At 37.2% G+C, this 15,075-nt stretch overlaps 6 protein-coding genes across 6 annotated transcripts; 4 read left to right on the top strand and 2 right to left on the bottom strand.

The window, feature by feature from the left end:
- Positions 1 to 1,291: 1,291 nt before the first annotated feature.
- I206_104834 (uncharacterized protein) lies at positions 1,292 to 3,027 on the top strand (the record flags this gene model as incomplete). The annotated part of the gene is made up of 2 exons (XM_019154138.1): positions 1,292 to 1,640; positions 1,703 to 3,027. The coding sequence occupies 2 exons, from the start codon at positions 1,292 to 1,294 to the stop codon at positions 3,025 to 3,027; spliced, it is 1,674 nt and encodes a 557-aa protein (XP_019012878.1).
- Positions 3,028 to 3,646: 619 nt separating this feature from the next.
- I206_104833 (uncharacterized protein) lies at positions 3,647 to 5,026 on the top strand (the record flags this gene model as incomplete). The annotated part of the gene is made up of 3 exons (XM_019154137.1): positions 3,647 to 3,822; positions 3,967 to 4,849; positions 4,910 to 5,026. The coding sequence occupies 3 exons, from the start codon at positions 3,647 to 3,649 to the stop codon at positions 5,024 to 5,026; spliced, it is 1,176 nt and encodes a 391-aa protein (XP_019012877.1).
- A 93-nt stretch (positions 5,027 to 5,119) lies between these two features.
- On the bottom strand, positions 5,120 to 6,445 carry I206_104832 (uncharacterized protein; the record flags this gene model as incomplete). The annotated part of the gene is made up of 7 exons (XM_019154136.1): positions 5,120 to 5,285; positions 5,368 to 5,404; positions 5,481 to 5,602; positions 5,740 to 6,009; positions 6,101 to 6,190; positions 6,271 to 6,332; positions 6,413 to 6,445. 7 exons carry the CDS (start codon positions 6,443 to 6,445, stop codon positions 5,120 to 5,122), a joined length of 780 nt encoding a protein of 259 aa, XP_019012876.1.
- Positions 6,446 to 6,995: 550 nt separating this feature from the next.
- Positions 6,996 to 8,635, bottom strand: I206_104831 (uncharacterized protein; the record flags this gene model as incomplete). Its single annotated transcript, XM_019154135.2, has 5 exons — positions 6,996 to 7,029; positions 7,093 to 7,584; positions 7,647 to 8,022; positions 8,173 to 8,233; positions 8,300 to 8,635. 5 exons carry the CDS (start codon positions 8,633 to 8,635, stop codon positions 6,996 to 6,998), a joined length of 1,299 nt encoding a protein of 432 aa, XP_019012875.2.
- Positions 8,636 to 9,447: 812 nt separating this feature from the next.
- I206_104830 (uncharacterized protein) lies at positions 9,448 to 10,451 on the top strand (the record flags this gene model as incomplete). The annotated part of the gene is made up of 6 exons (XM_019154133.1): positions 9,448 to 9,549; positions 9,604 to 9,708; positions 9,774 to 9,904; positions 9,965 to 10,046; positions 10,119 to 10,172; positions 10,236 to 10,451. The coding sequence occupies 6 exons, from the start codon at positions 9,448 to 9,450 to the stop codon at positions 10,449 to 10,451; spliced, it is 690 nt and encodes a 229-aa protein (XP_019012873.1).
- Positions 10,452 to 10,861: 410 nt separating this feature from the next.
- I206_104829 (uncharacterized protein) lies at positions 10,862 to 14,837 on the top strand (the record flags this gene model as incomplete). The annotated part of the gene is made up of 8 exons (XM_019154132.1): positions 10,862 to 12,615; positions 12,701 to 13,033; positions 13,089 to 13,542; positions 13,643 to 13,911; positions 13,965 to 14,076; positions 14,133 to 14,464; positions 14,536 to 14,564; positions 14,644 to 14,837. 8 exons carry the CDS (start codon positions 10,862 to 10,864, stop codon positions 14,835 to 14,837), a joined length of 3,477 nt encoding a protein of 1,158 aa, XP_019012872.1.
- Positions 14,838 to 15,075: the final 238 nt, after the last annotated feature.

The following is a 15,075-nucleotide window of genomic DNA, read 5'->3' as shown; positions in this document are numbered from 1 at the left end:
GACTACAAGTGGAAATAACATATTTAGATCATCTAAGACAATTAGTCAAACGAAGAATAAACTTATATAAATAAAGAACGGAAAACGAAACTTCTATCATTTTACAAGATAGAATTCATTAAAAAGGCGAATATTTTTGGGTAAATTTAGATATTAGACGTTGATCGTCAATTTCTTACTTTTACTTTTAACTGCTGAGCAGTATATAGTATCAAAAGGAACCTGGTGTTTCTGTGAGTTTCAATTTCTTATCTTGCTTCTTTCCTTCTTCTTTATTTTCCCTTTTTCTTGTGTGGTGTGTGGATTTGATGGTGGCGTGATTTGATCTGAATGTTTGGGTCTATTTGAAGATTGATCGATTTAGTGGGATGATCCTTCTGCGATACATCTTGCAATCATTTTTGCACGGTCTAAATCAACCAGCATAGGAGATAATAGAATGAAGTCGCTTATGGGTTTTGACCGAGAAGGGAAATGAGTGAAGGTCAAAGCGTGTGTGCTTTTTTTTTAGTGTATCTGAAGCTTGATTCAATTTGATTTCATGGTTGTTTCATATCACTGCTATGTCCTCCTCCAACTTGACTACCACATTTCCCATCAAGCATCTACTCATTCAATCATTCAACTTTACACCAAAGGGACGCGTTGATGGGGAATCCAAACTCGATTAGTCTTTACCATTTTCTTACTACACTTTATCTCCTTTCATTTCTTCTTCATCTCTTCTCTCCTTTGTCATCAAGGATAACGAACGCGTTCGTGCGCGTTGTTGTTATATTTATCCTTCAAACCCCTCCTCGTGAACGAATTCTTTCGCTTTGGATTGCCTTTCATCTTTGTCATCCTTTTCTGCCGTGCAGCTCAATCAACTATACTATCACCAAACGTTTAAAGGCTGTTTTCGACCTGGAACCTTGAACTTGACACGCGCAGATCTCCTTTCTTTCTCCCATATCTTACACTGAATAATTCCTTTCATCCTCCCACTTCTCATCACGTCTCCTACTCGTGAAAGGATCGTTCACTTACCAAGCTTGACGTTGGTAGTCAATCCTTTCTCACCTCTACCCAAAGCTACATATACGAAACCGTATTTTCGTTACCTCTTGTTTGATCCTCAGTCAGAATTGCTCTTAGACCAAACATCAAATATCTCGGTTCTGGTAATCGTTAACCCATTCATATATTTAGCTACATTTCGAACTTATTTTCTACGGAGCAGGATCTCAAAGCTTGATTCCACCCAACCAAGAATAACTATTTTCTACCACATTATACGAAATCACATAAGATGGCTCAAACAATCTCAATACCATCTTCTCACCTCTCTAATTTCTATTGCCCTTCTTCACCTGACCCTACCCCACTTCGACTTCTCGCATTCTCAGTAGCAGAAGCTGCTCTTCAACCTGATCCCAACTCCCCTTCGTTCAGCATGATTATGGGTAAATTACCGACTCCCCTTGAAATGGACGTTTGGGCACAACCTTCTGTCAGAGCTCCATGGGCAACAAATACGGTGTCATGGCACCAAAGAGCAAACGGCAATGCTGCTCCACAAGCTCAAGTGCAAAACCAAAACAGAAAACCACTTTGGGATGTTGTCCAACGCGCAAAGGAAAGACGTGTTCAGGAGAGATGTAAGTCTACCTATGACACTTTCCTTTCTTGGATGCGTTTGTTAACAAACATGATATCATAGGTTCACCGGCTTCGACCGAATCTACTCTTCCTCAAAGCCCACCTATCTCTCCGTCGTCATACAACTTTGTTCTTCCCCCCAACTCCCCTCTCGCTGCATCAGTCGCCGCTGGTACTTCACCTTCCAAGAACGCAGCCATGGTGCCCCGAAACGAGTATTTCCCCTTGTTCACTCAATCAGCTCAACCTTCTCCCATCGAATCGACCTTCTCAGGACTTGACCAATCTCGACCTCCTCCAGAGTTCGTACCTCGACTGTCCGCTTCTGATTTCTCCGCCAAAGCCAGACAAACCTCATCTGTTGCTGCAAAGCATGGTCGAACGAAATCCGATTTCGGATCACCAGCTAGCGAATCGAAAGAGATCACCCCCGAGGAGAAGGCTAGAGCCAAATCAAAGTTACCAAGTGTACCATCTCCATCGAGACTACCTAGTCTCGCGCAGATTCAAGCTCGTGTTTCGACCGAACGCCAAAGATGCTCGTCCGTCGGATCACCTACCAAGTCTGTACCCCGAATCAGGACTGTGCTTCGAAGTGATTCTTCCGAGTCATTCGAAGTAATCAAGACTCCCACTGATGAAACACCGAGAAGAGAAGCTCGAATTGTGCTTGCCAACATCTTGAACAGACGACCAGCCACTCCACCCAGTCCACCTTTGACTACGGCCAAACATGCTGAACCTCGATTAGCACCTTTCCTTCGAGAAAGAACTTCAGGCAGATTATCAGGTGGTAAAGCTCGACCTATGTCCATGCCACCAATGTCTTTGGGAGAATTGCCATCCTTTGAAGCCATTTGCAAAGCCAACTCCGGTAACAAACCTTCCTTGAAAGTCACACCACCTAAAGAACGATCTTCTTCTTTCGCCTCAACCGATTCTGCCGGTAATGTTCCTTCACCCACTAAAGGGTCCTTCCCATGGGCCATGAGAAGCGGTATGGTCACACCTACTGAGAGTCGATTTAGCCCCTTTTCATTATCGACTCCACCTTCACTCAACCACTCGACCAAGAGCTCACCAAGAAAATCATTCACTTCTCCTGCATCTCCAACCGAGAGTGTACGATCAACCTTCTCCAGTCCAAGCTTAGGCGTACCTACAATCACTTGTACACCTGCTCCTCAAACCATTTTCAAAAATGGGGTGGAACAAAATTCGGATGAAGAAGACGTAGTGCTTTTCGAAGGTGATTCGTTTGACGTTGAATCGATTGATTCTGAATCTGAGATTGACTCGGTAGTGGAAGAAGATTTCAAAGAGGAGAGAGAGAAAAGAGCTGAAGCTATGAAGAAGAGATTGATGCTCAGGAGGACTTCTGAGTAATATGGTAAATAACGAAGTGTGAATGAACGAGACGATAAAAGAGATAGAAATTGAGATCTGACTTGTATAATTTTGTAATATTCATAATTGAATCTTCGAACTTCCCTTTAGATTATATAACCTAGTATTTTAAAAAATTAACATTCTTTTCATAGTTGAACTATGATGTCAAATTTACGTAGAAAATTAAATATGCCGATTAAGTAGATGTCTTATTTCGATGAGATAATGCATATATACTATCACCAAGATGTTGTCGATACTTGCTTCAATCAAAATATCTGAAGCTAGTTATTCATACCGCCAGACCGATTGATGCGCCATGAGGACGATTTCCAACGGAAGATACGTCAAGACGCGTTGCCGAATTACGAAAAGAGTTGAGCGAGATCACCAATATATTCTCTACGAGTATCGCATCTTTTATTTTGGATCGCTTCTTATACATTCAACCTCTTCAATCGCAGGTACGTCGAGAATCAAACGACCATCATCAAGTGCTGCAAAACCTGATCAAACAGTTCTCTCAATAATCTCCCAGCTTGGGGCTTATTCGATCTCAATGGGAATGATATTCTAGATTACTTGAATTAAATATTGCCTTACTATTATAATCAACATGTCATCACACGAACTTATACCTTTATTTCCATCTGCAACTCATCCTGCAATTCCAATTTCAGTTCAAATATTATCAAAACTTAGACATTTGACAGCTCCTGGAAAAGGAAATGATTTGAAAGGTGAAGAAAGAACTGCTTTAGTTGGTGTAGCTGCTTTATTAGGATGTGAAAGGTGAGGAAAGGTTTACTTTGAATTATCATCAGGTATTCTTATTATTCAACTCTCTGTACTTGGTACTACTTTCTTGACCAATCTTACTGATTGAATAATCTTTGAGGAATTATACTAATTATGTGTCTTCCTTGCTTCTTTCAGAATTCAATCAAAAGATTTATTATTATCTTCAGCTCAAAAAGCATCTTCAGTTTCACCTTCACATTTTCGTTCAACTTTATCAAAATGTCGTATATTACTTGAATCAATTCCTTCACCTAATAATTCTTCTTTACATAAATCACCTTCCAAAAATTCATCAACTTCAACTTCAACTTCAATTTCAAATGATGGAGGAAATGATCAAATTGAAGATGATTTAAATTCAACTCATACACCTTGTTTGAATATTAGATCAGAAAATTTAATTAATCCTTTACAAACACCTAAAAAAAAATATAAATTTTCATCAGGAATTGATATTTCTTCTTTAGTTAAATCTCCAAATAATCAAAATCAAAATAACAACAAAACACCTAAAAAAAGTTATGATAGTGTTATAGCATCACCTTTAAGACAAAGTATAATTAGACAAACTTCTAATCAAATTCAATCATCTTCTTCATTACCAGAATCACCAATTAAAGAAGTAATATTGAAAGAAATTGATATTGATATTGAAAAAACTCCAAGTAAAAAAAATAAATACAATAATGGTATAGATCTTGAAAATCCACCTTCAATTATAAAATCAGTTAAAAATCAAAGAAATAGAAATAATGAAAATTCAAATTCTTTTTTTGCTTTACGTCCTGGAAATTCAATTACACCTTCTAAATCAATTATTAATCAAAATCAAGAACAAGAAAAAGAAGAAGAAAGTTGGATGCATCGTAGACCTGAAGAAACTCATAAGAAATCAAAGAGGTTTGAAGTAGAAAAACATCAAAAAACCAAGAAAAAGAATGAAATTCGAAAAGTTGATTGGACTTATAAAGAGGATATTTGGGGTAAATCAATAAAAGATGATATTGATTTCGAAAATGTGAGTGAATTAATTTCAAAGGATGAACTTTGTATAATGTAAGCTGATATTTGGAATTAGATTTGGAAAGATCTTGATTTATGTTTAGAAAAATATGAGTTACCTAGTATAGCGAATACTGAAATTAATGGAAATGATATTGAGAATATTCTCTTGAATGCCTTAATGGAAACTTGAACGTGATAATACATAATAATGATTTCTTAAAAGTGACTCTATGTATATATATTTAAAAGTGTGATTCGTTCGTTGTATTGTAAGATATGTCAATCATGTATTTATATCTTTCAAACTCTTACTTAAAATTCTATAATCCACTTTCCATTCAAAAGTATCTTCATCTTCATCTTCATCTTGACCATCCTCATCTTGTCCTTCTTCTATATCGCTAGATTCTTCTTCCATACCTGTAGGATCAATTTCGTCCGGGATATAACTAGGAATAAAAATCATTAACGTTTGAAATATAATGCTGATTATAAGAGATCAAAAAAAAAAAAAAGATTTAAACTACTTACCCTTGTTTAGTATAAAATGCTAAAGCAGTTTCATTACCTATTTAACAACAAAATATATAAGTGGTTTTAAAATTATAAATAACCACTTCTTTTCATTTTTTGACAAAACTCACTTTTTAAACAAGTTAACATGATTTTATCTAATTCTCTTTTTTTACCTATTTCTTCTAATATATTTAAAAGAATTTTACCTAAACCCATTCTACGTGATTTATTCTCAAGTTGAACTTCATAACTATATTAAAAAAATAAAATTAGCTTTTATTTTTATTTATGTAATCTATTATTTGATTTTTTTAAAAATTATATGAACGAATTAAATCATTTTTTTTTATTTTTATTTTTCTTAAATGAAAATTTCAAAAATCTTACCAATAAATTACTTCTGCATCTCTACTTTCAATTGTTTCTTCAGTATCAAATCTAAATCCACAAAATCCAATTAAATCATTATAATTAAAATTAATTAATTCTTCAATTTCATCATTTTCCTTTTTTTCATCTTTTCCTTTTTCTTTTTCTTTTTCTTTTTCAATAATTAATTTATTAGATTTTTTTAAAATTAAAATATATCTTGAATCAATATTAAAAAGTTCTTCAAATTTTGATTCTTCTGTATAAGGGAAAGAAGAAATTTGTTGTCTAAAAATTAAAAAAAAAATTTAAATTTCCAAATCAATCAAAACCTCTAAATATAAGAAAACTGTAAAATAAAATTTAAAAATATATTTACAATTTTGACATATTTTCATCAAATAATTTATATATTGCTTTTTTACCTTTTTCAGAAATTTCTTTTGATTTTACTAAAGAAATTTCATATCTAGAAACAAATTGTTAAAAAATTACATTATTAAGCTTATAATGATTTTTCAAATTTAATTTTAATTCATTATGACTTACGATTGATTATCTTTAATTTTATATATTTTGGGTAAATTAGGTGATAAAGTAGATGTAGAAGCCTTTTCGAATTAATCAATTAATTAATTAATCAATTAATCAATTAGTTTGAAAAGAGTTTGTAAGTTTTGAGAATACGCACAGAATTTGCTAATCTGATTTTAAGAGTTGCCATTTTATTTTCACAAATGGTAGTAGAATAATTCCTTGTGGAAATCTACTTCAATAATTGAAATTTGGTTCAGATAGAAAGGAATTAATAAATAAAGTAGTCAACAAGTAGAATCTAGTTTTCTTTTCGTTGCGTCTTTTTTTTGGACAACCTCCACTTATTCTGTTTACTCATACGCAAATTCAAGCTGCTTTCAAGATGATCATGATTTACCTGAATGTTCTTTGCTATCCTTCTGAATAAAGTGTAATTGTTGCATAATACAAAATAATACATAAAATTCTCATCGATCCGCATCATCCTCGTCATCTGCATGCTTGCACAACTAATTTATAAGAATGACATATATGTATTACATACATGTTGCGAAGGGGTAGGAAATTATGATGCTTTTTAATGGATGACCCTGTCTTATTTGCATGAGGAAGGATAGACGCTCAGATAATGGCGACAGAACGAGACATCAGGTAAGAAAAGACTTGACCAGCAAGTCGAGATGATTTGTTAAAATGTGATAGGCGGTCGAGATGAGCGGTCAAAAAAAGGTCAAGGCCTAGTATCCTCTATAAGTGGCTGCTTGGGCGTATCTAGGATCAAAACAGCGATATCAGCATCAACAAAATGTACAAAAAGGCCGCAAGAAAACTCACGGTCCCTCAGCTCCTCCTGTAGGTCTACCCAAGCCATATTGATCAGCAGATGGGAATTGCAATTCACCAGGGTAAACTTGTTGATGATCTTGTCCATGTTGGTATTGTTGTTGATGTCCATGTCCTGAACCAGAACCGATCGAATTACCTCTTTGTAGGTCTGCATAACCGTCATCTTGGGTAGGTGCACCTTGATATCCTGCATAACCTTGATGATCTTGAGTCATGACTTGGGGAGGATATTGGTGTTGATCATACCCTTGAAGAGGTTGTTGGTGTTGATAGGCAGCTTCATAGTCATATTGCTCAGCATGAGCATAAGGATCTTGGTTATAGATAGCATATCCTGCTCCTACACCTGCTGTTCCAGCTGTGAAGTCGTGTTGAGGTACACCGGCAACGTTGTTTGGATCGTCTAATTCAGCTACAAGTTCTCTTCGTTGTCTTGAAGCAGAAGAGTTGGAAGCGCTTCGTTGGAGGGTTTTTTCGAAGCTAGATCCATATGAACATCAGCGCTCTTGAAAAGAGCGAGAAGGGGGTATGATCTCGCTTACAAATCATCGTTCATGTCTCCATTATTGGGCGAGAAATCAATAGGGTTCAACTTTCGATCGAACCTGTTTGAAGGTCTCAATTTCCATTTCCTGAACAAAGTCCATCCAATACCCGCTGCACCGACTACTGATGCGACGACGATAATGGCGATGAGAGCGGTTTTGCTCAGGCCGGAAGACTTCTTCTCTGACACGGCTGATTCAGCAGTTGAAGATGCTTTGTGGGTGGTTTGAGATCTCGACGCGGTTGTCACAAGGACGACAGTCGAGTGAACTGTCGTGGATGGCACAGCAGACGTTGTCACAGGGACGATTGTGCTAGGCGCTGCTTCTGTGGAGATGACAGTCGAAGGTGCGATCGATATTACTGACGAACCTGTTGAAGAGGAATACATCCAATGATTAGTCATGTCTTATTCTTGCCCGTGATTTTAGAACCTGATCCGAAGCTGGATGATGTAAAATTGGGACTGTAATATCCGAAGTAGATGAAAGGAAAGAAGATGAAAGAAAGATCGATATTCACTTGTGTCTGGGGTTTCGCTAGAGGTAGCTAAATCACTTGTTGAGGTGGAAAGCAAGGTTGACTAGGAGAAAGCCATGATCTCTTTAGCGATCCATTCAACAAATCAACTTCAATCAAGAGAACCTACACTTGCTACAGAGGTAGAAGACGAAGTTGATGGTAATCCGTCTCCGTATTTCCCACTATTGGATGCACTTGTCACTGCACTGGTGATAGCTGAATTATCATCTTGAGTTGTACTCGCTATGGAGCTGATTACACTACTTTGAGTAGCGGATATTTCGGCATCATGTTGAGAAATCGAAGCGAGGGTTCCATTATCGATCACTCCTCCTGCTCTTGGAATAGGTCGATTAGCATCTACTATAGCTCTAGCATGATGTCTTCTCGCAGGATGTGCTGGCGTTCCCTGTCTAGCTAATGTCAGAGGAAGGAGAAGTAAGACCGCTGAGGTGATGTGCATGATGCTTGAGACTGAAATGAATGAGAAGACTGCGCAATGGGAAGGAAGGTTCAAAATGAAGATTTACGCTTGGATCGTAAAATGGATGTTAGGCGTCAAAAGAATGTATGTAGTGAAGTGGATTGAAGTGAATCGACTTGTCAACAAGTCAATTTATTGTTATTGAGGCTGGTTTATAGGTAGAGGCGGGTTTATTTAGACTGAGGTTAAAGAGATAACTTGAAATGTAAAGAATGTAATGAGAACTTATCATGAAAACAAATATCAAGTGATCTTCGTATTAAACTTGCATAGCAGCAGTATAGTTGAATTATGTTCTAGGCTTTCTGTGTGTGCAATGAACCAAAGCCTTTTACGCACAGATCGTTTCATCCGACACGACAAAACAAAAAATCATTCTCATTTTTGCATAAAAACAAATCACGTCGAATGCCCCTGACTTTTCAAAAGAGGTCAAAGCGCGTCCCTTTTTTCCCTTTTTTACTTTAATTATTCCGGTACGGTACGGTGCGGTATGAACACGCTAAAAGAAACGACTAATGGGGCGGGTTAGGGATTTATACATGATACGTAATCATCTTTGGTTTCATATATGGAGATGAGCAAATTCTCCGAGTTGTGATGAAGGTGGAGGATGTATCGACAGAGTATGCAGTCCTAACGATGAATTAAGCCTTAGTGATGTTGCTAATTTTATCCTCATTTCGAAACATGATACAGCTTGATAAATACTTCAAGAACATGTTTGTACACCCTATATAGCCTGCTAGTCAGGCTTATATCGTTAAGACAGAAAACTTTCGCCTTTCACAATGTCGAAACAGCTGCCTGGACCCAGTTTGATCCAAGTCCCAAATCTCTTCTCGATTGTAGAACCAGGTGTATACAGGTGTGCGAGCCCAACTCCTGCTCAGGTGAGCTTATGCACATAACATTTGTGAATGGATCATAACTGACTTTGAAGGTAGATACCCTTTTTGGCTTCTCTAAATCTAAAATCGATTGTCTCTTTGACACCCGAGCATCCAATCAAACCTTTATTGACATTTATCAGATCTTCAAATATAGAGTTTGTATGTCCAAAAATGTTTTCAGCATTTTAGAAGGGATGTCAACAGCTGAATTTACTAAATCATAGGTACATCTAGGATTGACATTATGGAGACCACCAACAACGGATTGGAAACCAGTAAGAGATGAAGTCATCAAAACCGCTTTGGAGAAATATGTATTGGATACTCGATCGCATCCCGTCTTACTGATAGACCCGTATGTTCATTATAACTACCTCTCTGATTGATTCCTCCAAGAGCTGATCAAATGAAGTAGGATTGGTGTACATCAGACTGGATGCTTAGTTGGCGCACTGAGAATTATGCAGAACTGGAACTTCGCTTCTATACTCGTTGAGGTGAGCCAAACCGCTTAATGGATCATCTTTACTATGTCTCCCAGAACGCAGGCTGAATTCCAACTGTCACAGTACCGATCGCATGCAGGAAGCAAGCATAGATATGCGGATGAGCAATACATAGAGGTAAGTCTGCTAAATATACCTATCATCTGGCAAGAGCTAATGTCTGTCATTTTATCCATATAGCTATTTGATCCAGATCTTATAAATCTACCACCACCGCAAAACAGACCCTCATGGTGGCTTCCGATATCATCAGTCGACGACGATGACTCGGAGGATGAGGAGATAGAAACAACCGAGACCGCTGATCGGGAGGTCAATGGGGTTGTTCCTGGTCAAGAAGGTGTCAAAGAACACATGTTGAATGGAAATTTGGCCGGCGATGTTGTTGTACAATAGGCTTCATGCATACATATATCCATCCCGGGAGATCTTTGATCTTTTGATGATGGCCGAAATCATGCTGATGAATGGATGCATTTAACGACGGAATATGGAATCGCCACAAGTGACCGGCGGCGATTTCAACTATAACTGTATTAGAGTGAGTAGTAGTAGTATATGTCATGATTACGATTAACGCTTGATCATCGGATACTCTACTTCGTAATTAATGGGAAACCTCCACTCTAACTCAAATCTCTAGGCTTATATCGGGTTTGATACATTCCAGGATGATTACCATGATTACTTGATCATATCGATTCATTATATACATAACATAGACGCATCTCATTCATTATTTCCTCATTCCATTCCATCTTTTGCTGGTCTCATTAGACTTTGAGATCGTGTACATATCATTCACGATGTTACCAATCAGAGTAGTAGTCCGATCATCAACCTGTAAACAATGTCGGCCGACTCATCTCACACGATCACTTGCCACTACATCGGCATCTCATCTTCCCAATTCATCTCGGAATCTCTCTCATTATGTCGCTGAAGCTCGATCTCGCAATTTACTTTCTTTATCGATGCATCAGAGAGGAATACATAGCTCATCTACAAATTTAGATAAGAAAAGATGGGTGAATCCTGCTAGCGAGAATGAAAATTCAGAAGGTGAAAAAGAAGAGAAGGAAGGAGAATCAAAGAAGGTAGAAGTCAAGAAAGATCAATCTACTGAACAAAAAGAAGAGGTGAAAAAGGATTCTTCAAGTGAAGCTGAATCTTCTAAAACTGCTGAAGAAAGAGCAAAGAATTTAGCTGAAAACCAATCGAAAAAATCGGAAAACAATAATACAATTCGATCTTCTTCTTCATCATCGTCATCTTCATCTACTGGAAAATCATCAAATCCATTCTCTATTCCTTCTTCATCAGGTAATGGTGGATCTAATACACCTAAAGAAATTGCTAAACCTATTATACCAGAAATTTATCCACAAGTATTAGCTGTACCTATAACTCATCGACCACTTTTCCCAGGATTTTATAAAGCAGTTACAGTTCGTTCACCACCTGTAATTAAAGCTATAAGGGAACTTCAAGCTAAAGGTCAACCATATGTTGGAGCATTTTTATTGAAAGATTCAACATCTGATTCAGATGTAGTTGAAAGTTTAGATCAAGTTAATCCAGTTGGAGTATTTTGTCAAATTACAAGTTGTTTCACTTCAAATGAAGGTGAAGGTAAACCTGAAAGTCTTACTGCTGTGTTGTTCCCACACAGACGAATTAGAATTGATAATTTAGTTAAACCTGGTGATACTGGATTGAACCCACAAGCACCTTTTGTCAATGTTCAAGAAGTTCCTGACGACCAAGCCAATACGCCGACAATAGAGAACGAAAGAGGTGAAGGCGAAGTAGAAAGCTTTGAAACTGATGTTCCATCCGTTGAGGCAGTCAGAGAAGAATTGGGCACTGTTTCAAGAGGCAGAGATGATCCTGAACCTGAACTTTTGACTGAAAATCAAAAATCACCTTCCGATAATGCACAATCTAAACCTCACTCTCCAATCAATTTCATTCATAATTTACTTCCAGAAGTATCGATAACAAACGTTACCAATGTAGCGCTTGAACCATATGATAAAGATTCTCAAGTGATTCGAGCGATAATGTCAGAATTAATTTCAGTTTTCAAAGAAATAGCTCAATTACAACCTATGTTCAGAGAACAAGTAACTTCATTCGCAATGTCAAACACATCATCTCAAGTATTTGATGAACCTGATAAATTAGCGGATTTAGCTGCTGTAGTTTCAACAGCTGATGTATCAGATCTTCAAGCTGTATTAGAATCAACTTCGGTTGAAGATCGTTTACAAAGAGCTTTAGTATTATTGAAGAAGGAATTAATAAATGCTCAATTACAATTCAAGATTGCTAGAGATGTTGATACAAAAATCCAAAAAAGACAAAGGGAATACTACTTAATGGAACAACTCAAAGGAATCAAGAAAGAATTAGGTATGGAATCGGATGGTAAAGATAAACTTGTTGAAGGGTTCAAAGAAAAAGCTAGTAAATTAGCTATGCCTGAGGGGGTCAGGAAGGTATTTGATGAAGAGTTGAACAAGTTGGTTCACCTTGAACCATCTGCTAGTGAATTCAAGTGAGTAGAAAAATCGCATCTCTGGCTAACTTTGGGAACAACATATTGTTTACGTTCATTCACTGACTCTGTTTCCCCCACCCAGCGTTACTCGAAACTACATTGACTGGTTGACTCAAGTACCATGGGGAGTTCATTCACCTGAGAACTACGATATCACCCATGCTGTGAAAGTACTAGATGAAGATCATTACGGCTTGAAGGATGTCAAAGATCGTATTCTTGAATTCATGGCTGTTGGTAAATTACGTGGATCCGTGGAGGGGAAAATCCTTTGTCTTGCCGGACCACCTGGTGTGGGTAAGACCTCAATCGGTAAATCCATTGCCAGAGCTTTGGGTAGACAATTTTTCAGATTCAGTGTTGGTGGTCTTACGGACGTTGCTGAGATTAAAGGCCACCGAAGGACTTATATTGGGTAAGCCTTCTTCATCTTTGACTCCAGGACTTCACTGATGTCGGTCGGCGTGTAGAGCAATGCCAGGTAAACCTGTTCAAGCCTTAAAGAAAGTAGCCACGGAGAATCCGTTGATCTTGATTGATGAAGTTGACAAAATTAGTAAAGCCTATAATGGTGATCCTGCCAGTGCTTTATTAGAGATGTTGGATCCCGAACAAAATAAATCATTCTTAGATCATTACTTGGATGTTCCCATTGATCTTTCCAGAGTATTATTTGTCTGCACAGCAAATGTTCTTGAGACTATTCCTGGACCTTTACTTGATAGAATGGAAGTTTTAGAAGTATCAGGATACGTTTCGGCTGAAAAGATGAATATCGCTGAGAAGTATTTATCCCCTCAAGCTAAAGAAGCGTCTGGTTTGAAAGATGTGGATATCAACTTAGAACCGGGAGCTATAGAAGCTTTGATCAGGTATTATTGCAGAGAAAGTGGAGTCAGGAATCTGAAGAAACATATCGACAAGGTGAGTTGTTCGCTTCGTCTGATCTCGTTCGGTTCAGGCTATCTGTGTCATCTAGGTTTGTAGAGGATGGAAATTGATCTTTTCAATTGTGCTCTTTCAGATATACCGAAAAGCCGCTTTCAAGATCGTTACTGATTTAGGAGAAGAAGCGTTGCCAGAACCTAAAGAACCTGCATCGAGCGAAACAGTCGAATCTGCTGAACCTGATGTAAAACCCGCTTCGGAACATCTACCGGGTGACAAATCGCCTTCACCTGGTGATGCTGGCTCTCTGAAGAATGTCACTACTGTACCCAGAGAACCCCTCAAATTACCTGACAATGTGCATGTGAGAATAAACCAAGAGAATCTGAGAGATTATGTTGGACCGTAAGTGAAGCCCAACTCAGACAAGCGGGATAACGCTAACCAATCGCGAATAGCCCTATATACCATAAAGATCGGTTGTATACTTCCGCCCCACCTGCAGGTGTGTCTACAGGTTTAGGGTATTTAGGTAATGGATCCGGAGCAGTAATGCCTATTGAAGTCACTGTGAGTCGCTGTGACAATTTACTTGAGAGAATGGCAAGCTAACAATCCCAATATAGGCCATGCCAGGTAAAGGTAATTTACAACTGACCGGAAAATTAGGAGAAGTTATTAGAGAATCAGCACAAATAGCACTTTCATATGTTAAATCAAACGCATATTCACTTGGAATAACTAAATCAGAATCTGAAGTTACATTAAATGATAGAGATGTTCATTTACATATGCCAGAAGGTGGAATTGGTAAAGAAGGTCCATCGGCAGGAACTGCAATTTTAACTGCATTTGTCAGTTTGTTTACAAAAACTAAAGTAGATCCGGATGTAGCTATGACAGGAGAAATTAGTTTATTAGGTCAAGTTTTACCTGTTGGAGGATTGAAGGAGAAGATGTAAGTTATCTATCTTGGAGAATAATTACTTGATTAGCTGCTGATTGTTCTGGTTTTTTGTGGTATAATAGATTAGCAGCACATAGAGCAGGTATAAAGAGTAAATTATTTTCAATTTTGTTGTGGTCTGAAGTTAAAAAGAAAAAAAAAAGCTGATTTTGTTTTCGATGTATTTTTAGAACTTATCGTACCTATAGCTTGTAAACCTGATATAGATGAAAATGTACCACTTTCAGTTAAAAGTGGAATTGAATTTGTTTTCGTAGAAGATATAAGACAAGTTTTATATGAAGTTTTTAAAGGTACTGAAAATGAAAAAAGATGGAAAGAAACCTTACCTTTAGAAAAAGAACCAGAAAGGGATATGCCATAAAATAAAAATACAATTCATTTATATATATAGAACAATTAAGAAGCGGTTGGAAGTTGAAAGTTGTGGAAGTACGATTTTAAAAACTTATTGTATAGTATAGTAAAGTAAAGTAAAGTATATCTTCATTCATATTAGACAAAAAATTATTTCAATATTCAATTCTTAGCATACATTTTATTTTTGCTTGTCATGATATTTTTAAAATGCATTAACATTCACCTATCCCAATAATCAATTT

Source organism: Kwoniella pini, chromosome 6, assembly GCF_000512605.2.
Source record: "Kwoniella pini CBS 10737 chromosome 6, complete sequence".
NCBI lineage: Eukaryota > Fungi > Basidiomycota > Tremellomycetes > Tremellales > Cryptococcaceae > Kwoniella > Kwoniella pini.
The sequence above is the reverse complement of the archived record's forward strand: the minus strand, read 5'-3'. Positions and strand labels throughout refer to the sequence as shown.